This window comes from Trichoderma atroviride, chromosome 7 (assembly GCF_020647795.1).
Source record: "Trichoderma atroviride chromosome 7, complete sequence".
NCBI classification, from domain to species: Eukaryota; Fungi; Ascomycota; class Sordariomycetes; order Hypocreales; family Hypocreaceae; genus Trichoderma; species Trichoderma atroviride.
The window spans coordinates 1,236,918-1,256,928 of NC_089406.1; the positions used below are offsets into that span (position 1 = coordinate 1,236,918).

At 51.6% G+C, this 20,011-nt stretch overlaps 8 protein-coding genes across 8 annotated transcripts; 3 read left to right on the top strand and 5 right to left on the bottom strand.

The window, feature by feature from the left end:
- Positions 1–34: 34 nt before the first annotated feature.
- TrAtP1_012420 (uncharacterized protein) lies at positions 35–894 on the top strand (the record flags this gene model as incomplete). The annotated part of the gene is made up of 3 exons (XM_014090193.2): positions 35–225; positions 330–452; positions 534–894. 3 exons carry the CDS (start codon positions 35–37, stop codon positions 892–894), a joined length of 675 nt encoding a protein of 224 aa, XP_013945668.2.
- Positions 895–1,050: 156 nt separating this feature from the next.
- TrAtP1_012421 (uncharacterized protein) lies at positions 1,051–3,207 on the bottom strand (the record flags this gene model as incomplete). Its single annotated transcript, XM_014090192.2, has 3 exons — positions 1,051–1,339; positions 1,399–3,059; positions 3,121–3,207. The coding sequence occupies 3 exons, from the start codon at positions 3,205–3,207 to the stop codon at positions 1,051–1,053; spliced, it is 2,037 nt and encodes a 678-aa protein (XP_013945667.1).
- A 1,569-nt stretch (positions 3,208–4,776) lies between these two features.
- TrAtP1_012422 (uncharacterized protein) lies at positions 4,777–5,712 on the bottom strand (the record flags this gene model as incomplete). Its single annotated transcript, XM_014090191.1, has 1 exon — positions 4,777–5,712. The coding sequence occupies one exon, from the start codon at positions 5,710–5,712 to the stop codon at positions 4,777–4,779; it is 936 nt and encodes a 311-aa protein (XP_013945666.1).
- Positions 5,713–7,321: 1,609 nt separating this feature from the next.
- Positions 7,322–8,267, top strand: TrAtP1_012423 (uncharacterized protein; the record flags this gene model as incomplete). Its single annotated transcript, XM_014090190.2, has 3 exons — positions 7,322–7,331; positions 7,470–7,953; positions 8,024–8,267. 3 exons carry the CDS (start codon positions 7,322–7,324, stop codon positions 8,265–8,267), a joined length of 738 nt encoding a protein of 245 aa, XP_013945665.1.
- A 1,198-nt stretch (positions 8,268–9,465) lies between these two features.
- On the bottom strand, positions 9,466–11,455 carry TrAtP1_012424 (uncharacterized protein; the record flags this gene model as incomplete). Its single annotated transcript, XM_014090189.2, has 2 exons — positions 9,466–9,855; positions 9,911–11,455. The coding sequence occupies 2 exons, from the start codon at positions 11,453–11,455 to the stop codon at positions 9,466–9,468; spliced, it is 1,935 nt and encodes a 644-aa protein (XP_013945664.1).
- Positions 11,456–12,026: 571 nt separating this feature from the next.
- TrAtP1_012425 (uncharacterized protein) lies at positions 12,027–12,901 on the bottom strand (the record flags this gene model as incomplete). Its single annotated transcript, XM_066115522.1, has 4 exons — positions 12,027–12,049; positions 12,198–12,296; positions 12,452–12,461; positions 12,539–12,901. The coding sequence occupies 4 exons, from the start codon at positions 12,899–12,901 to the stop codon at positions 12,027–12,029; spliced, it is 495 nt and encodes a 164-aa protein (XP_065971621.1).
- Positions 12,902–16,513: 3,612 nt separating this feature from the next.
- TrAtP1_012426 (uncharacterized protein) lies at positions 16,514–18,340 on the top strand (the record flags this gene model as incomplete). Its single annotated transcript, XM_014090188.2, has 3 exons — positions 16,514–16,790; positions 16,859–18,206; positions 18,271–18,340. The coding sequence occupies 3 exons, from the start codon at positions 16,514–16,516 to the stop codon at positions 18,338–18,340; spliced, it is 1,695 nt and encodes a 564-aa protein (XP_013945663.2).
- A 691-nt stretch (positions 18,341–19,031) lies between these two features.
- TrAtP1_012427 (uncharacterized protein) lies at positions 19,032–19,874 on the bottom strand (the record flags this gene model as incomplete). The annotated part of the gene is made up of 3 exons (XM_014090187.2): positions 19,032–19,459; positions 19,530–19,704; positions 19,767–19,874. The coding sequence occupies 3 exons, from the start codon at positions 19,872–19,874 to the stop codon at positions 19,032–19,034; spliced, it is 711 nt and encodes a 236-aa protein (XP_013945662.1).
- Between the last annotated feature and the right edge of the window lie 137 nt (positions 19,875–20,011).

A 20,011-nucleotide genomic window follows, 5' to 3' on the forward strand; every position in this document is an offset into this window, starting at 1 on the left:
AAAGAAAAACACATAAACCCCCAATTCACAACCCATGGCAGCTCAAACCCCCGACGGCGCGCCCATAGACCTGGCAGAAAACAAAAAGCGCATGCTCCGCGGCGACTTGTACTATGCCTTTACGCCGGATCTCGCCCAGGATCGAAAGGAGTGCGTGAGGGCGTGTAGGAAGCTGAATACGGCGGTGGAACCTTCGAGGAGAGAGCAGGTTGAGATTTGGAGAGAGTATGCGTTGATCCTTTTCACTTCAATTTATAGCATGATTTAGTTATTGTGTTTATTGTCATGAGATTTACATCTCTTTTACTTACCTTTTGTGTCGCGTGTAGAATCACCAGAGATGAAACTCCGCTACCACCCAAGGCAGCAACCGAAGAAGAAGACGAAGCACTCCTAGACGACTATCCAATCGTCGAAATCGGTATAAGAGCAGACTACGGGTACAACGTCCGGTGCGTTCGCCTCTCCGTCATCCCCCCTTCCATTTTCCTCTGGTAGCCCAATCAAAAACTAACACCTGGGGTTTCCCCAAGCCTCGGCAAAAACGTCTACGTCAACGCAAACAGCACCTGGATCGACACCTGCCCCATCACCATCGGCGCGCGCACCATCATGGGCCCCGGCTGCAGCTTCTACTCGGGCACGCACCCGCTGGACCACCGCGTGCGCAACGGAACTCGCGGCCCGGAGACGGGGAAGCCCATCGTCGTGGGCGAGGACTGCTGGCTGGGCGGTGGCGTGACGGTGTTGGCGGGCGTGACGATTGGCAAGGGGTCGGTGGTTGGGGCGGGAAGTGTTGTGACCAAGGATGTGCCTGAGGGAGTTGTCGTGGTGGGAAACCCGGCGAGGGTGTTGAAGACGATTGTCAAGGAGGAAGTTAATGGTGCGGCGTGAGAGAGAGAAGAGGCTGTTTTGGTAGACACTTGCTATAGACTGAGCGTGCAAGGTTGAGTTGAAACTTGTTTGGTTGATAGAAATGATATTAGTTGATAGTCTTGAAACTTGTATACAAAATCTAAGCATCTTGGTTCCTCCACGCCCGCTTTGCTCTCATTGAATTGACCCTTCTTTCATATAATCCTTTTCAGGTGTCAACGTTCCGCTGTCTTCGCTTTCCATGACCATCGTAACAGCCGTGGGTCTCTTGCCCGTAAGAATGCCTCCAAGGACCCTCGTCAGCGTCGCTCTGCTCTCCCAGATCGGATACAGCCCCACGCAGATGAATGAGCAGAAGATCCAAATGATGCCCACGGTTACCCAGCCGGTGAAGAAGGGCTTGGAGAAGATGTACCCGGTGCCGTACATGGGCATTGGCCAAAGGACGAGGAATGCGATGGCCCTATTTGTTATGTAAGCGACAAGAAATGAAAATATTTAGCTAAGAAAAAAGGGACTTACATGAAAACAGTAACAATGGAGGCAATCTTGAATGCCTTGTTTAGTTTTCGTCGCTCCTCTTCGGATTCAGTTCGTTCCTGATTTCTCTCCAGCTCTCGCTGCGCCTCACGGTCAAGCCCCGATGCCTGGATGATGTCGTGATCATCCACCTTTCGAATCTCCATCATGGACTGCCAATCGTACTTGTCGAAGCCAAAGATGAGGCAGAGCAGCGGCACAAAGATGACTGGTGCCAGCAGCGCAGTCACGTTGCCGGCCAGCATTGGGTCGTTTGATCCCGTGCAGTCGACGTCCAGCTTGCCGCACGTCTTCTTTGCTGTTACTAGCCAGGCGACAATGGAGCAGATGGTGCCGAGAATAGGCGAGAGGATTGCTGCCCAGCGGTTTTGGCCCTTCCACAGCAAAGTCAATGTGGCTGGGATCACGGCAGCCGAGATTAACACACCCATGAGGAGGTAGAGGTAGCCCATGGAGATGCCGTTGTACCACAGACCGGTGGAGATGCAGCAGACTACAATCATGTAGCCGACCATGCACATGTGAGACATCCAGACGAGGCTTTTGCTGCTGGCGTTGGGGCGGAAGTACGTCTTGTAAATATCATATGTAAAGATGGTAGACGTGGCCACCAGCTCAGCACTAAAGGCCGAAGTGACGGCCAAAAACAGCATGATGAGAGTTGCAATTGCGCCGCCCTTGCCCATGAGAGCCACTGCGGCATAAGGAAGCGCCAGTCCAGCAGAAACCTGAGAGTCTGTCAGGCGGTTGGGATATGTCGGAAACTGAGGGCTGGACTCGAGTGCCAGAGCTGCGAGGCCGAGTGTTGTGGCCGTCAACCACGGAATGGCAAACCACGCCGCACCGCCCATGATGTATCCAGGCAGCGCATGGATTGGAGATGCCGCTATAGACTTGTTATAGTAGCCGTTATCCAAGAATACGGTTCCAAAGTTTCCAACAATGTTGATGACGAAGAAGATGGCACCGCCCTGGGATCTCATGGTGAGGTAGCTGCCGTCGCGGTTGCCGGAGACGGGATGGGCCTGGGCAGCTTTGACGAGGAGATCGTATACGGCTGACGGGCTACCAAGAACATCTGAAGTAGCATAGGTCTTTAGTGCAAATATCATAATGATGATGAGCACGGCAAAGGTGTGGATATAGTCTGTGATAAAGGTTGCTTTCAGACCGCCAGAGACGGTGTAGGCCACCACAGGGATGGGGATGAGAAAGATTGCGGCTACGCCATGCATTCCCGTCAAGGCATTTACTGTTGCGGCTCCTCCTGTAATCAGCATGAGGGAAACCAGCATGTTGGTCATGAGGCCAAAGACGATGAAAGTGAAGTGCGCTGCTTTGCCGTATCTCGCCTTGATGACTTCCAAGAATGTATGGGCGTTCGGAGCTCGCTTCTTGAGCGTGATGGCGATGGTCGCGAAGAGCAGAATCTGGACGGTAGCTCCAGAGGCATACCAGAAGGGGCCAGAGACTCCGTAACGATAGCACACGCCAGAGCTCTGCAATAGGGTCGCGGCCCAGGTCCAGGAGGAGACGACGGCAGAGGCGACCAGGCCAGACTTGACGGTACGGCCAGCCGTGTTGAACATTTCCGATGTTTGGACTTCATTGTTGAATCGTTTGAGGATGTGAGTAACGGTAATCTGCAGGCGACGTATTAGGATGTATCTGGGCAAAGTTTATGGTACACGTATCCAAACTCACCATGAAGATGGCAAACGCAAAGCCCAGGCCCAGGACAATGCCATAGCCATAGCCCTGGCCCAATGGGGTGGAGGCTACGTCAGACATGGTGCTTCCACGCAAGGGGCTGTGATGCTTCAGCAGGAAGGGCTGGCTGGAATGCTCGAAGCTGAAGATGCCTCGCCTCGTTTAGAATGCCTCACTTATAAAACTGTCCAAATGCGGCAGCAAAGGGAGCGTAGCAGAGTTATGTAGCACCCCATATCGCACGGCGTGTTATCTTGGTGCTCTGCATTCGATCATGGAGTTTGCCGATTCCATCTCAAAGCATGGATAATGGCGCAAGGCTCTCTTGTTTCTGTTCTAAACAACCCGTCTTCATCATACAGGGCATCCAACCCCCAAATCTTCAACCCGCAGTAGTGATATTCCATTTTGCTGATTGCGATATTTTAGCTTGGAAAACGATAAGATTCAAAGACACAGATTCTATTAGTTATAGAAAGAACAGGGAAGCTGAATTTCCGCGCTCATCAACTGCTGCGGCAAACCGAGCATCAGGCTCGCAGGGCTGATCTGCAATCAAGTAGGTGCTAGGCTTAGCATCATCATCAATTCAGAAGATACGGCTTCTGGGTAGGCATTGATTTTGCCTGCATGGGAGCCGATATGAGATCGATGCCGTATCACAAGCAAATGCCGGCTAAATGCAAGATAGCTGCAGATGCATCGCTTATCAGGAACGCTGCCGACGTTGTAGGGATCTGGTTGGCTCAAGCTGTCAGATTGTTGCGGGCTAAGAGCGTAGAGATAAGGGCCGTGATACTGTAGCAATCGCTGTCCCAAATTGCCCCCGCAAAGTTACCCCATACTCCAGCCGGTACCCAGCAAATAGACAGAGCGGCCCGTTGAGATCCGGCAACGGCAAAGATAAGGCCGAGTGTCAATGTCAATGATTCACCAGATAACAGTCATCAAGCAATTAATCGCTTTGTTTTCCTATCTGTATGGGTGTGACGATAAAGCAGATGGCAATGACAGTTGATGTTTGGGGTAGCCCCACTCTTTTCTCCCGGCACAAAGACAGATACTCTTATCTGCTACGTACTGTATATACAGACGACAAGGGCGTTGATCAGCCTACTCGGGCATTACCGGCTGCTTTCTTTCTTTATTTTGATTTCCGTGTTATCCAGATAAGCCCGATCGGCATTGATGACGCTGGAAGATGAAACAAAGACGTAAACGTGAATCTGCAAAACATCATAGGCTCATATATCCGTGGAGATGTCTATCTCCTCGAATAGATTACACGTAAAGAAATGCTCGTATGATGGTAAAAAAAGGAATATTTGCATGACATAAAGATATTATTTGATATCATCTGCCATTACGGCTATATCTGCTTCTCCGTGGACTGCACTCCCGTGGGGGTTGGCTAGAGCTGAAGCAGTCTCATTTCCATGTTCTTTGCTGTACGTAAAGCTTTCCATAGTGTTGATAACCGATAGCGGCAGCTTCGGTATCGTGGTGAGTTTCGCTCTCTTGCCTTGCGTATCTTCCAAGGCGGCGATCGGTATCTCGTAGCAATCATGCGAGTGAACGTAATAGTTTTTTACTTACGCGGAGTGATTGAATCATCACTCTGTATTCCTTGCCTATCATCAAAGCGGCAGTTCATCGCCCCAGATCGACACCTCGCTTTGACGCGTCTTTCAACCCTTCTTCAAATATACTAGCCCAGCGCTGTGCCAATTCGATAAAGTCAAAGGACATGCCTTGGGCAGCACTACCAAGCTCAGCTACCACAGACGTCGCCAGCTTTCCCTCGAGCCCGCATGGAACGAACCGAGCCCACGGATTCAAACGTTCTAATCCCTTGACGGAGACATCGATGTTGATGGCCGTGCCAAGTGCCGTGATATAGCGCCGGTGATGGACCCCGAGGGCTGCAATCTTACGAGGCGGGCCTGACGATTCTTGAACCCAGACGCCGGGCTCATCGCGGTTGGTATATGTTTGAATATCAAACATGTCAGAAAGAAACCGCTGCGTGGTTGTCTCTAGATGGCTAGCAAACGAGGAGACGCTATACTTGGGATACAGAGAAGAATGCATGTCCAATACGGGCCAGAGAACAAGCTGGCCAGGGCCATGGTAAGTCGTGAGGCCTCCGCGGTTCGTCTTCTTCACCTGAGGATAAAAGAGCCCCTCGATGGGCTGGGGTCGCTGGAGGAGATGGACGTCCAGTGGCCGTTCTAGATGGAACATTTGCTCCGGAATTAGATCGTCTTGTCGACGGCCAAGAGTAAACGTCGGCGTAGACTCGAACGTTATGAGCTGTGGCCGAGGGCAATCCTCTTCTGTTCTCGACCTCTCGGGGAGTCCTTTCCAGGTCAGGAATCTGGCTCGATGCTCCTCCTGGACATCTTCAGCGGCTTCATAGCTCGTCAGCCCAGTAGAGTTATCTCCTATGAGATGCTGGTGCTGCAGTAAGGAGAGTTTTGCAAAGGTAGTCTGATATCGTCGACCAGCAACTGACACGCCAACTCTGTGAGATGCCGATGCCGCTGCTGCTGCTGCTCTGAGCTGCAAACGGGGCACGTGCCACATCTTGTGACTTGGCTGCGCTACTGCAGCGGCCGCTGAATTGAGTTGCTCTTGAAAAGCAAAATAGCCCCAAAGGGAATGAAGAAACTTGGACAAGGTTGGTGATGTGATGTTGCAGCTAGCATCCGGCAGTGATTCGACAGGCCGCTGCTAGCGTTCGACTCAGTGAAATCCTGTCGTAGCACGCGCTACCAAGCGCTAACATGGCGGATAGCGCCGGTGGACGCTAAAGGCAGCGTTGTGGATGCTGCTGACGTGACGCTGCTGGCGACAGCTGGACGGTGACAGCCTCCAAATTCCCAGCGAGATGGAAGAACGATCAACGAGGACGCAAATCGGAATGTCACCTGCGCTGGTGGGCGTGGAGATGATGCAATACTGCCGTCTCTCGTTGACGCCTCGTCCACAGCGTTCACAGCGTCCGCCTCATCCAGCTTCTGCATCCCCCAGGCCCGCCGCGCTCCTTTCATGACATCAAAGCTTCACTCCCGCTGTGGAAACTGCTCTAATAAGGTTTGCGCAAGCGTCGGCCAATAGTGCAGGTGATGGCGTGCAATAGCAGTTGTCGTCGTATGCTTGCAATTGCGTGGAATGCGCTTGAAGCTTCGTCTCTAGTGGTGGTGAACCGTGGGTGGCACTTTAAGGTGCTGAGCTCGTCCCGGCGTCGTCTCGTACTGCTCACATGCTGATGATTCAAGCTTCCGATGTCGTCTTCCTATGTAAACATTGTAGAAGAAGCAGTCTCCCACTCTCAATGCATCGTCAACTGGGGCTTCTTCTCGCCTGCTATTCGCCAGTCTCTGTGTCGTCATCGCCTCTCCACGATGGCATCTCGTCGACTCAATTGAGTGCAGCGCCACGGCCACACGGCAGGCACTTCCCAGCGCTAGCCCGCTGAAAAAAGCTTCTTGGCGCTAGTATTTTGGAGCAGCTGCATCTTGGCCGATCGCCTGATTGCGAGTGCCTGGATTACTGCGAGCTGTACACGATACGAAGTGGCTTTGGGCACTTTCCCGCTTGACATCCATTGACATCCATCACTGTAGAATGTATCGGGTACCTGCTCGAGTAACGTCGGCCCTCTGTGGCTCAGGAAACTGCATCATCAGCCCCGCCGCCTTTTGCCCCTAGGAGCTTCCCATCCAGCTCTTTCTCTCCTCCCAGGCTCAGCCATTGCGTTGCGTATTTCTTTCCCTCGCTCGTATACTCCAACACCACTTATTTCCATCTCTGTCACTAACGAGCGTATCTTTTAATCTTCTTCACATCACTTCCGCTGCTTTCGTATTTTTAAAGCGGCACATCTCCGCCGAAGCTCTCCCCTGTCCACCAAGCAGCTCCAGATCTAGCTATATCCTAGCTCAAGCAGGGTTCCCTGCACCCGCATGGCCTTAGCTGGATCTGTCACGACGTCATAACATCTCGCATCAACATCACTATCAATATCCATATTGATACTACTACAGTTATAGCAACCGACCACTATAATTAATTGGAATACAGAGGGCTTCGCGAAGGCTTCTACTCTACTTTCTCTTTCATCTATCCATCTTTCTTCGCCTTCTTACTTGCCACTTATACGAGGACTACGCATTATCACAGCTGATTCAAAATGCCCAAGAGTGAGTGAATCAATTTTCATTTCAGATCCTTGTCAACCGCGCGGCCAATGGTAAAAGCAGCAATAAGAAACATCAGTATCAACGTGTAAATTAAACAACATCAACTTCAGCTCATGCTAACCAATTCGCATTCCACAGACGCTCTTTTAGCCTCCATCGGCTTCATACTTCTCTGCGTCTCCCAGCTATTCATCTGGTTCATCATCCTGCCCGGCGTCACGCATGATACGCCCTTCCGCCATACGTACTACCTTCGTGCCGACACCAGCGGCATCACAGGAGCCCGTGACGTTTCCCAGTGGACTTACTTCTTCATCTGCGGCCCTGACAACAGAGATTGCGGCCCTTCTCATCCTGCCATTCCTTTCGGCTTTGCCTGGGACAGCAATGCGCGGAATGTGCCACCGGGACTTGGTGGTAGCCATGGCAGTCACACGACGTCGTTCCATTACTTCTACATGTGGCGCTTCGGATGGGTGTTTTTGCTCATGACGCTCTTCTTTGAGGTGCTGGCCTTCTTCACTTCGATACTAGCTTGCTGCGGCCGTCTCGGCGCAGCATTGGCCTTTGTCGTCTCCAGCATTGCTCTCTTCTTCTATACGCTCGCCGTGTCCATCATCACGTAAGCCAACTGCCATATTTCATGTAATGGTTCAAAAAGAGTCACTTTGCTAACTGTTTATCGTACGCAGTGCCACATTCTGCGAAGCCCGCAATCGTTTCCACGACGTTGGCCGCTCTGCTAAGATTGGACCGTGGGCATTCGGTTTCCTCTGGGGTTCGTATGTGGCACTTCTCATTGCTGTCATTCTTTTCGCGCTCGGCATACGTTCGAATCCCACTTTTGACTTTAAACGCCGGCAAAGCTCTCGCGAACCTACCGGAAGCCGAGGCCGCTCCTATGATGGTCGCCGGGTCAAGGAAGAGTATTCGTAAAGAAAGAGCATATCGTTGTTCAGCAAGAAACGTATGTGGAAATGAAAGAGGTAATGGCAGTATTCGGGCCAATGGAGCGACAGAGTTTCGGTGTAAAGCAGACAAAGACTTGCCTATGCTGTCTCCCGAGCGTATGATATACCTGCTTTGAGTACCTAATGGCCTAATTCTCGTTAAAGGCGTTACGTTCTGAGGAATAATTAATAATTGGAGGAAAGGAAGGTCAAGGGAGCTATACTGATGTGCTTTACTTCTTGATTATAGCTTATGGATTTATTCTTATTAATGGTTACAATTACTCTCACCCCTTGGTCGTAAACATGTGATTCTGGTGCCATTGGAACAAGACAACACCCATATCTCATTCATTATAAGACGAAAGTCACTTACTATGCCTCTCAGTCATGCCCAATCTTGTATATGAATGATTCTTAATTATGGTACAGGCTGCCCTCGTGTTCTTGGCCATGCGTGTGCGTTATCTGATATACGTACAACACAATAAAAAAAGAGAAAAATCCTCCCAAGATAATCCTTCCCGCCGTATATACCATAACATCCCCCCCTTCTCCCCAACTCCCTTAAAATCTTTCAAGAACCACAAAGTTCTTGCCTACAAAGGGGAAAAAAAGAAATTTGGAAAAAAAAAAAGACAAGACAATAGAAATTGATTTCCGTGCCAATAGGTAGTTATGAGTAAGCAAAAAAGTGATTAAACAGGAACAACAGAGAAAGAAGAAAGAAAAAAAACACCATCCGCTTGTAGCTCCCTTTGAATATATGAAAGCCCACGTCTAAAAAAAAAGGGAAAAAAAAAAGGAGGTCCAAATGCGTGTGTATATATATGCGTGTTCGTTATGTGAATGTAGGATGCTTTTTTTTTTTCGGGGTGTATGTGTATGTGCGCATGCTTGTGCAATTGGATGGAGGCAGGATAGCTAATTCTTTTGTTTTTGTGGGAAAAGAAAAGACATTTTGCTTATTTTTGTGTACAGAGGAAGTGCCAGTTTTCATGTCTCCTCCGCCATCAGTTTGCCCTTCCGCTCTATGCTTTTCTTCTGCTTGATGCTGATGGATTGAGCCAACTCAGATACCGGCTCTTGTTGGCATGTGCGTAGCGCAGATTCCTTTTTTTTTTTTTTTTTTTTTTTGGTAGGTTCGCCTAATCAGATAGTAGTCATGTACATATTGGTGCCCCTCACTGGCTGAGAACAGGGCTTCCTAGAGGGCTGATGCTATCCAGAGGTGCAGCATGAAGCGCAGGTCTGTTGGGGCCAGCGCCGTTTTGGCCCTCTGCATGCTTTTTCAGGACAGACTGGACCCATTCAGCAACTTCGGCGTCTTCCGTGCCCGAGCTCAGCTCCATGTGTCCTACCGCCTCGGCTACCTTGTCTGTGGCCTCGTCATCTTCGGCAACTTCATCAATCGTTTCCGGCTTAGATAGAGACTGGATCCAGGGATGTTTAAGTAGCATGGCATATGTCGGGCGCTGCTTTGGTATCTTATGAAGACAGCTCTTGACAAAGTCCTTTGCCAAATCGGAGTAGCCATCCTCTGGCATAGCCGGCGGCTCGCCTTCAACAATGGCCTATGATGAAGTTAGTCAAGTGGTACATTTAATCAACAAGTCAGTGACAGCTCACATTCAGTTGGCTGAAAATAGTGGACGATGCTTCAGGGGGGTATGGATATTGACCCATAGCGCACTCGATGACTGTCAGACCCAAACTCCAGACATCACTTTGAACACTGTAAGTGCCATCCGAGTTGCCCGCCTGTGCCATACCACCTCCAGAGATTCTTTCGGGCGCCATGTAGCTCTGGCATCCAATGTTTGTCTTGGCAATGCTGGCCACAAGGTTGCCACTGACGCCAAAGTCGCAGATTTTGACCTGACCCCGCGTGTTGGCCAGGATATTCGTCGGCTTGACGTCTCGATGGATAATGTTATGCTCGTCCTTTAATGATTTGAGACCCATCACGGCTGAATAAGTAATCTTTCTCAGGATGTTTTCGGGAATACCTCCAGCGTAGATCTTATCAATGGAGCCACCATCCATGTATTCAATGCACATGTATACAGCGCCTTCCTGGAAAAAGGCTCCGTAAAAGTCAATGATGAATGGAGACACACACTCGTGAAGGATGACCAGCTCTTTGAGGATAGTGGTAAACTTGGCATCGTCGAGCTCGAGTCGGATTTCCTTCATGGCCATGACTTTGCCGGCTTGAGTTTCCAGCGCGTTTGTGGCATCATGCACCGCCGAGTCTGATTGACTTCGGTGCGGTTGTGGATGCGGCAACTTGGCCCCAGACAACCCTGGCCCAAATCGTGGTACACTCGGCTTCGCATGCCTGACCTTGTACACTGTTCCGTAGTTGCCTTTGCCCAACTCGTCTATTATTTCCACCTCATCTAGGGATATCTTGAAGGTCTGGCCATTGGAAAAGTTTACTCCAGTACGAGTGATTGTGGCTGCGCCGTCAAACGTAATCCAGCCCTTTTCTGTATCGATATACTTCTTGAAGTCGTCTAGTTTTGACCCCAAGGACGATTTGCCATTGGGTGCGCTTGGTTGGGGCAATCCCGAGAGAGATGGAGCTCCCGGTCGGCGCATGCTACCAGTAGGAGGGCCACCACCGCCACCCATGTCTGATAGCTTCATTCCTCCCATCATATTGGCTCTTCGCTCGCTGAGAGACTTTGGTATGACAGGTGCTGATCTGGGGTGCGGTACGGGGCCGGGACGCTGCATGGCTGGGGGCATGCGCAGAGCAGTGAAGCCACCAGCTATAGGTCCTCCAGCTGTGGGCATCGGTGAGACGGGAGAGCTGCCCGCCGCTGACATTCCTTTCTGCATTCGTTGTTGGTGAAGCGCGCGCGCCTTGGCCATGACGCTGTTTTCCATGGCTCCAGCACCGGCAGCAAAGGATGACCCAGTCGAGGAAGGATTTCTTGCCTTGCCCAGCATTCCCAGCGGAGTTGAATTAGGGTTCATGTTTTGGGGATCGGCAAAGGTGTTGAGGAACGGTAGTCTCTTGGGGGAGCTGGGTGATTCGCCCAGCTCATCGCCGTTGGGGGTTCCTGCTATGGACGAGTCCTCAGAGAACGGCGATGCCTGCATAGAGAGATCTCGATCATCGGATATGCTGTCCGGCGTGGCCGGGATGGAATCGGTGCCGCTCATCGTGACGGTTGGAGAGATGTAACTGCGTGAGGATTTGCTCCGCGCGGAGGTAGGAGAGAATGGTGATGGAGATGGAGTCGCAGGAGGGAGAGAGATGGAGAGATCTCCCCAGTTTTTACAGACAGAAGCCACACAGCGGAGCTACTGGGTATGCTCGATCGATCGACGATGCGCGGCGTCGCAGAGGCGGAGGCCCAGCGACCCGGCAACTATGAGGAGGACGAGAGGAGTGTTATCCTTGTTGGTTTTTTTTTTTCCCAGCGGTGGACGTTGACGATGCTGGTGGTCCGAGGTCGAGGCTTTGAAGCTTAACCAAGGTGGGGTTTTCGGATGCTTCGTCGCTGACAATTCCCTTTGATGACGGCCGATTCGCGGGAGGCGGACGGCGGACGGTTTGGTCCTGGCGGACTACGCTCCTCAAAGACTAGGCCGGTCTAGACTTTTTGCACGACGCAGGGAAGAAGCAGAGCAATCGAAGAGATGCTCGGCTATCGCTCGGTTTATACGTGTACCTTCTGACACGATGCGTTTTTCGTTCGTGGGGCGACGCGAAAGAGGGGGGAAATGGAAGTTAGATAAGACAGAGCGACAAAGCTGCAGACAACGGTTAGCTCAGCGCCGGCTGGATCATCGCGGGCTTGAGAATTTGCGACGCCACTTGCAGAGCGGATTTCGACTTTTATGTATGAAACGGCGCTTGCCTCGTCCATGCGCCCGGAGCTACTGAAGAGATGGAGCGTACCTGAAATGAGCCCGGATCCGCCAGGCTTGTTTGCTGAGGGCTTTGCAGGGCTGCGTCCGCACCGGTAGTTGCGAAGAAGGCTTGAAGAGATTTTCTTGTCTTTTCAACCGGTAAGTTGTGGCGGGTCGTCTGTCTTATACGAATCCAGGCACAACTTTTTTGGGGAGGTCCTGTTTTGGGCAATGTAGTTGAAGCAGCGCAAAGAGGCTTACTAAGTCGTCGAAAGTATATTGACACTGCGTACTGCTAGGTACCAGGTAGAGACTGTGGCAGTGTCAGGTATCGATCGGGAAACAAGGCCAGGAACGCTCGTTGGCCAATTCCCAGAGCCGTCGACGTACCTGCTGGCTGTTTTTGGCCCAGTGAAGAAACCTGAACGGCGCTGCGGCACAGACAGCTGGAACCAATTGCTGCTCTACCAAGGCACAAGCTTGCAGAGCCTTGCAGTGGATGCTAGCCTGCGATAGGGCAAGCGAATGCCAAAAGATGCAGAGCCGTGCGGGGTTGGAGGTTGGAGATTCTGGCGCTTTCTGTCGCGGCAGTGACGATGACGATGCGAAGGCCCGATGTGCGTCAAATGCAGGATCCTGGATAATCGTCAGGCGGCGTCTCTGAGCCGGCACGTCATATAAAGCAGGCCGCCCGTCAATTGGCGCGCCGGGATTGGTGGCAAGACTCGTCTGTCGTGACCCAAAAGTGGGCATCAGCGCTGTGTCCATCCATGCCGCCGGGTAAAAGATGCTGGAGCCAGCGCACTGCACTGGTTAATAACCTACCTATCAACGATCCAATGCTGTTCTTTGTCTCGCGAAAACGGCGCCGACAGGGGACGCAGCAGAACAGACCCTGCTATACGGCAGCGAATGGGCAGTCAGAAGACCAGAAACACAGGTGCCTAAACTCGCAGTCTATGCCGGGCGTGAGGTGTGACGTGATTCAGTCAGCTTCGGGCTGGGCGAGGGAATGAGTGTACTCGGTATCAATGCAGAAATAACAGGACAGACACAGGGGGTCCAGCGTTGGGCTTGGGAGAGAGAGAAAAACGCCCACAGGCAGGGCGGAAGTGGAACAAAAGGGCAAAGATGGAGAATCGAAAGAAGAGTGATGGAAGGAAAGGGAAGGGGGATATGGCTGCAGTTGATGATTTATATCACCGCCGTCTCCTGGGTACAATCCAAAGCACGATATCAGCTAGGAACGCTGAACAAGAGCCCGCCGGGCGCTACAGGCAGCTGCTAATATTTGTCAGGGCACAGATCAGAGGCGGCAGCGGCGTCTCTCGTCGCTGCATGTTTGATATGGCCCTGTGACTGGGACGGGTCTTGATAGTGACTCTGAGGCCTCTTGCGCGGAATATCCCACCAAAATCCGCTGTGATGGTTGGCAGACCCCACACGCGGGTACTCTTTTGTTTCGTATTTTCGCCCCGACGACTACACGATGATGACGCCAGTTGCTCCCGGGTTTGGAGGTACTGGCGGATAGGAGGGTACAAGCTGCGGCGGGATCCAGGCCGACGATCCATATCAGACAGATCTCATTATGAAACCGCCTCTGGTCCCCGAGCCGTGCCTTGAAGCAATAGCGGCCTATCACGGGCCAAGGCTATGACAAGCCAGTTCGCCTAGAGGCGACGAGTCCTCTCTCTTTCACCTCCTAATATGAAGCCACCGAAAAGAAAAAGGGCTGGGGACCCGTTCCATCCTACGGGAGCCGGGCTACCCCAGAATCCATCTGGTGTGTTTTCTGTTTGCTTCTCACGACCCTGCATTCGATTGGGCTTTTGGCGCCTCGTTATTGGGCTGCCGCGGAGAGGCTACCGCAGGTCCTTGGTGGCCATGGCGGTGGCTGCCCGACAAGCTGCGTTGCAAGCGCAAGAATCGCCGCCCTTGCATCGGCTGGTGTCTCTGCTGAGGTGCCTCTGCCGTGTTTGCCAATCTCGTTTCATGATGGCCTCCCGATGCTGATTGCTACAAGTATTTGTGGATAAGTTACATGTTTACTACATACAGCCCACCAGCATGCAGGCAGCACCGGGTGCTTGGTCTTATGCACAAACACCAATTTGTATCGATACTCAAGGCTCACGCAGCCCAATCGTCTGCTCAAGGTCCCCACATCGATGCTACCCTCAGCCCAGCATGGATGACTTAATGAACTAATCAAACGGGACCCTGGCGGTTCGGATGCATCATATTTCGTAGCTATGAAGCTTTTTTCTTTGTGCATTGTGTAACCCAGCTGGGGAGGGATCGGCGCCTTGCTCGTTTCAAACAACTGATGCGCATTTTCCCCTCCATCGCGTTTATCATGACGTACTCTATATTTACAATCTCGATTGTGAGTTTTTGGTCGCGATGGAGGCGATTATTGAAATGGCTATGAGCACAATGACATTGTGCGCATCCACGTTGACGATAAGCTGCCAGTTGTTTGTTTTTCCATTGGTTACACGTTGCGCTTTTATCTTGACTCTCGGTGTGGCTGGTGTCTCTATCTATGATGTGCCATACTTTCTACGTAGTGGAGCTAGCTACCCGTGCGAGGCTGAGAGCTATCAAAAATAATCCAATGTTGGCATTATTGCGCATCTTGTGTATAACATGCTGTATAAGATGCACAGGTAAAAGTGACAGCATCCGAAAGCCTGGCGCCCGAGACATGGACTACCCTAGAGTCACGCCGTAGGATTATTTTCTCCCTTGCAGGACGGGAAAAAGTGAGGCTGTCAAGGGAGACGGGCATCGAGGGTCATCAAATGCAGCGCTGGCAGTCTATTACTGGTAGCTTCTTTCTCTTTCTAAAAGGGATGAGACAATCTCATTTCCTGCCAGCCGTCATATCAAGTTACGGTGCATATACGAGTTTGCTAGAGGCCCAAATGTCTTGGAGATACGGTGTGATGCGGCCGTGGCATGGTTGAAGCCGTGTGAATCTGTTTGCGCTGGCATCTCTTGCCAGGATGCTGGGCTTATACGCCACAGTAAGAACCTATGGCTGAAGCAACAAGGCGCCCGGCCTTATCTCTGCTCTCCCACACAGGCGCGCAAGACTAAGCCGTATGCAAGGATATCAGGTTCGGAAGGGTTCTATTTACCGCTTGCTCGCCAGCGCCAAGCCTGCCAAGGTAAATAAGCTCATTACGAATCCTTCACAGCCATAACAAGCCTCCGCAACGTACCTACGATGGTGGCTGGTTTGTGTAATGTGTAATGTCCACCAAAACCATCTCTCCGCTGCAGGTCCACTTCGCAGGCGACGAGATAAAGGCTGCAAAAAGCAGGTCAACAGCAGAGCATGAAGCCACACGTGATCGCAGCCAATGCAGCCAGACAGCTGGTTCCCTCATCGCTGCGCTGCCTGATAGCCCTACCCCTACGGTGCTGCTCTCCCCTGGCCAGGCCTCTTTTGGAGGGCTCATGGGCGCATCCAGGGATGCCATTGGCCAGCAGCCACAAGTACCTGACAGCGCAGTCCTCCACCCAGAGTGACATCAGCCGCGCCGTGACGCCCCAAAGCAGCGCCAAGAGGGCACTTGGATGGCACCCAGAGCGCTAGAGAGGCCGCTAAGCTGCAGCCCGGCAGCCCGGCCAGAGCTTGTTTGGCCCAGCTCTTCCGCTCGTCCTCATGTCACTGTTGCGTGTTGCGCGACCATTCGCCTCCCTTATCGCTGAGTCGTGCTATCTGCGCCCATACGCCAGTCCCGGTCGCACCACAGCATCATAGAGTGCCGGCGAAATAGCGCCCTATTGGAGGCCCATTCAGCGGCATCTTCAGGTTTTCTGGCCCTTTGCCTGGCAGCATGGCCCCGTTGCGCAGCCACTCTAAACGTCGTCACTTCACATTGCCTGCAGCATCTCATTTGACACGCATCACATCCTCGTTGCTTTTATTCCCCCCCAATCTCACGGCCTGCGCAAGAGGCCAATCTTGTGGCTGTTTTGACATCGCCTGCCGAACAAAACTCCCCTGAACCTGGACAACGCTCAGCACTCCCCGGTGACCTCATCCCAGCTCCATTGCCATTTTGTCCCAGACAAGCGGCTAGCTGACGACGCTTTGAACTTTCTGTGAACCACCCCAAGGGCTTAGGCTTCAGCAAAGGATTTCTGCCTTCTTTTCTTTCTTCTTTTACTCTTCTTTTGACCCTTGCATATCGCCCTTTTCTACCCCATCGTCGCAAAGTCTGTTCTTGGACAATTTGATACAACAGCGCCGATCCACAACGACCTCTACTCGATTCGACGCGCTTCAATTCCACTCAACATTGCCACTCCTCGAGCGAACCATCATTTCGAGCCTCTGGGTCACATTTGATGGATCCTGCCGCCTCTCTCACGCCGCCGACTTCGTTTCGGCTGGCCGTGCTGGCCCAAAAGGCCTACGACATGCCGCTCAAGGTCTTTGAGTCCGCTGCGCCTGCGCCGTCGCATCCCTCCTTGTCGCATCTCTGCTTGCTCGTCTTCGAAGCTGTTCTGGAAGTAGTCTGCGTGAGCTTGCCGGGATACATTGTCGCGCGCCTTGGCCACTTCGATGCCGATAAGCAAAAGTTTCTGGCCAATCTCAATGTGATGCTCTTCACGCCCTGCCTGAGTATGCTGCTCCCTCTGGTGATGTCTCCTGTTCCCCTTTGAACGCCCACCTGACATATTATTCCATAGTCTTCACTAAGCTTGCATCCCAGCTCAATGCCGAAAAACTATCCGATCTTGCCATCATCCCCGCCATTTTTGTCGTACAAACCCTCGTATCATGGGTAGTCTCGATCTTGGTTGCCAAAGCATTCCGATTCAATAAACGAGCGTCCAACTTCGTCACGGCCATGGGCGTCTTTGGCAATTCCAACTCACTGCCCATTTCTCTAGTTCTGTCTCTCTCGCAGACAATCAAGGGCCTTCACTGGGACAGGATACCTGGCGATAACGATGACGAAGTCGGCGCTCGCGGCATCTTATATCTACTTATATTCCAGCAACTCGGTCAACTTGTCAGATGGAGCTGGGGATACCACGTCTTGCTAGCCCCCAAGGATAAATATGCCGAATATCAAGATGAAATTGCCGAAGAGGGCCAGTATAGATATACGGACGAAGAGCCAACCGAACAGGAGCCGGAGATTCTCATTACTGGCCTGGACGGTGATACCGAAGATGATGGCGATAGCAATGCTTCTCAAGTCTACATACCTGCTGGACGCACACCCCTTGCGAACAATTCCCGGGCTTCACTGGCTGCCTCCTCGGTCGATAATGACGATGTGCTGAATTTCAAAAAGGGCAATTACCCTCATGCAAGCGCGCTCGCCAATACAGACTTGGAAGATGATATTCTTTCATTCCCTCGCATCCGTCTTCGAGATGAGACTGAAACCGAGCACGGAACTGCTGCTCGTATCAAGAAATCACTGCATTCTCTCAAAGACAAAGCGTCTGCGGCCATGACTCGCCAACATCAGCGTCTTCCTCAGCCGGTAAAGACCTGCCTTTCTTTCATCCACATGTCAATCACAAAGATTTACGCATTTATCTGGGGCTTCATGAATCCACCTTTGTGGGCCATGCTCATTGCGGTCGTCGTTGCGTCTATCCCGAATCTCCAACAGCTCTTCTTTGAGGATGGTTCTTTCGTCAAGAATAGCGTCACCAACGCCGTTTCGTCTAGTGGAGGTGTTGCCGTGCCTTTAATCTTGGTTGTTCTCGGCGCCAACTTGGCGCGCAACACTGCCGCTCACGATTTCCCCATTGACCCGGAAGAGGAAAAGATTGGCACCAAGCTCTTGGTTGCCTCGCTGCTGAGCAGAATGGTTCTGCCCACTCTGATTATGGCGCCCATCCTGGCCCTTACAGCAAAATACTTGCCCATCAGCATTCTAGATGATCCCATCTTCATCGTCGTATGCTTCCTTCTTACCGGTGCACCTAGTGCGCTTCAGCTTGCGCAAATATGCCAAATCAACAATGTGTATGAGCAGACCATGGGAAGAATCCTGTTTCAGAGCTATGTTATCTGGTAAGCATTCCCATACGCTTGAACCTTTGTTTAGTATTGTACCTTTCACTAACACATGCATTAGGATCCTTCCCTCTACACTGTTCCTTGTCATGATGGCACTCGAGGTCATCGAGTGGGCAACATTGAATTAAACATTGTCACCTCAGCTGAGGGACCATCATGAGACACGAGATTGCTTTTTCTTTTCTTTCTTACCCATCCTCTGCTTCCTCTTCTCTTTGCTTTTTTACTGAGATATATACCTATAATTTGGCGTTTAGGGTACGGACTGGCGAGGTAGAAGCGACATTTTTTTTCTAATATAGATTGGTATGGACGAGCGATGTTCGATTATGCATCAACCAAATTGTATTACTATGGCAGAAATTAGTGGATTGGTTCGGTTATTCGGATTGGAGAAGACTTATACACGAGAGGCTGGCAGGTTATTGTCTGTGCAACAAGTTTTGTATTTTTAAAAAGTAAGAAGAGATGCCCTCGTAAGCTTGAGGCCATGACAGAAACCTCGCGTGCTGAATAGCGCTTTACAGAATGGGGCTAGGATTGTTTCTGCCCGGAAAGAATAACAATTTTTTTTTTTTTTTTTGGCTTTCACTGCTTCTATTTGCTTCAACTGTCATGGGAATGATGATGCCTATAAATGAGGATTTACTCCTTTATGGATAACTAGTTGGGATGAATACAAATACTCTTTTTCTTTCCCTCATATACTATCAATGTTTGTTATGCCCATTTTGGATGCCAAGCCGCGCCTCTAATAACAAATAAAAACATATAAAATACAACCTTGACAAAACACCCTCATGCCAACCAGCCTACCTATCAAGCACCTCCGTTAAGCAGCGGCGCATCCGCCGTCAACTCCCAATCCCTCACCGTGCCCTTCCAATCGCTAATCCTCACATTCCGGATATCGACCACAATGACACGCACCTCCTCCCCAGCCACGAAATGCCCGCTCGGATCATTCTCGCCGCGGTTGCTGTTATCCGGGGTGTTGGACACCGGCTGGAACAGCGGCGTGCCCTCCTCCTCAAAAGTGTTGTTCTCGAGGTGCTGCGCGACGTAAAACTTTTCCTCCTCGGAGCCGATGGGGGCTATCCGCGCGGCGCCTCCTATCGTTGCGCTGATGCTGGACACGGCCGAGGTGTTTAGGTTGAGGAGGAGGGTGGCGAGGCTGGAGCGGGTTTCGGGGGTGGGGGAGCCGCCGGACATGCGACGGCCTTGGGTTGGAGGGCGGTGGGAGACCCCTTGTGAAGAATTCATTGTCAGTAAATGGGAGGGGGTCGTATATAGTGTGTGCTTGGAAGAGAGCCTTACAGTCGTGAACGAGGAGAGAAACGTTTGGGTTGGCAATGATGTTGGTCGTCTTGCGAGAGGCCGGGTTGGTGGTCATGATGATGACGGGAGAGTCGGAGTAGGGCGACGAGGGCAGGTAGGTGTAGTTCATGAGGGACACGTTGGGCACGTTATCCGTGCACGTGGCCAGGTGAAGCTATTCGCAGAACGTGGTCAGCCTCCATTCCCTCAATGGTAGTTGCGATTGGGGGCTCGTACAAATCGGGCATTCTCGAGGCATTGAACCACCTCGGTGGGCAAAGTGCTCGTCTGGCGCTTGTGCGTGTCGCCCTCGGACGCCTCGTAGTTGAGCGGGATCTTGTCCATGGCGGGTTTTGCGTTGTCTATCTATCAATCGAGCCGTGTTCCAACACAAAAAGTGTGACGTCGAAGAAGCAACTTTCAGATCTTCCCGACAATCCGATCAGCCGATGGTCTCAAGGCTGGGAAGCTAACGCTGTAGC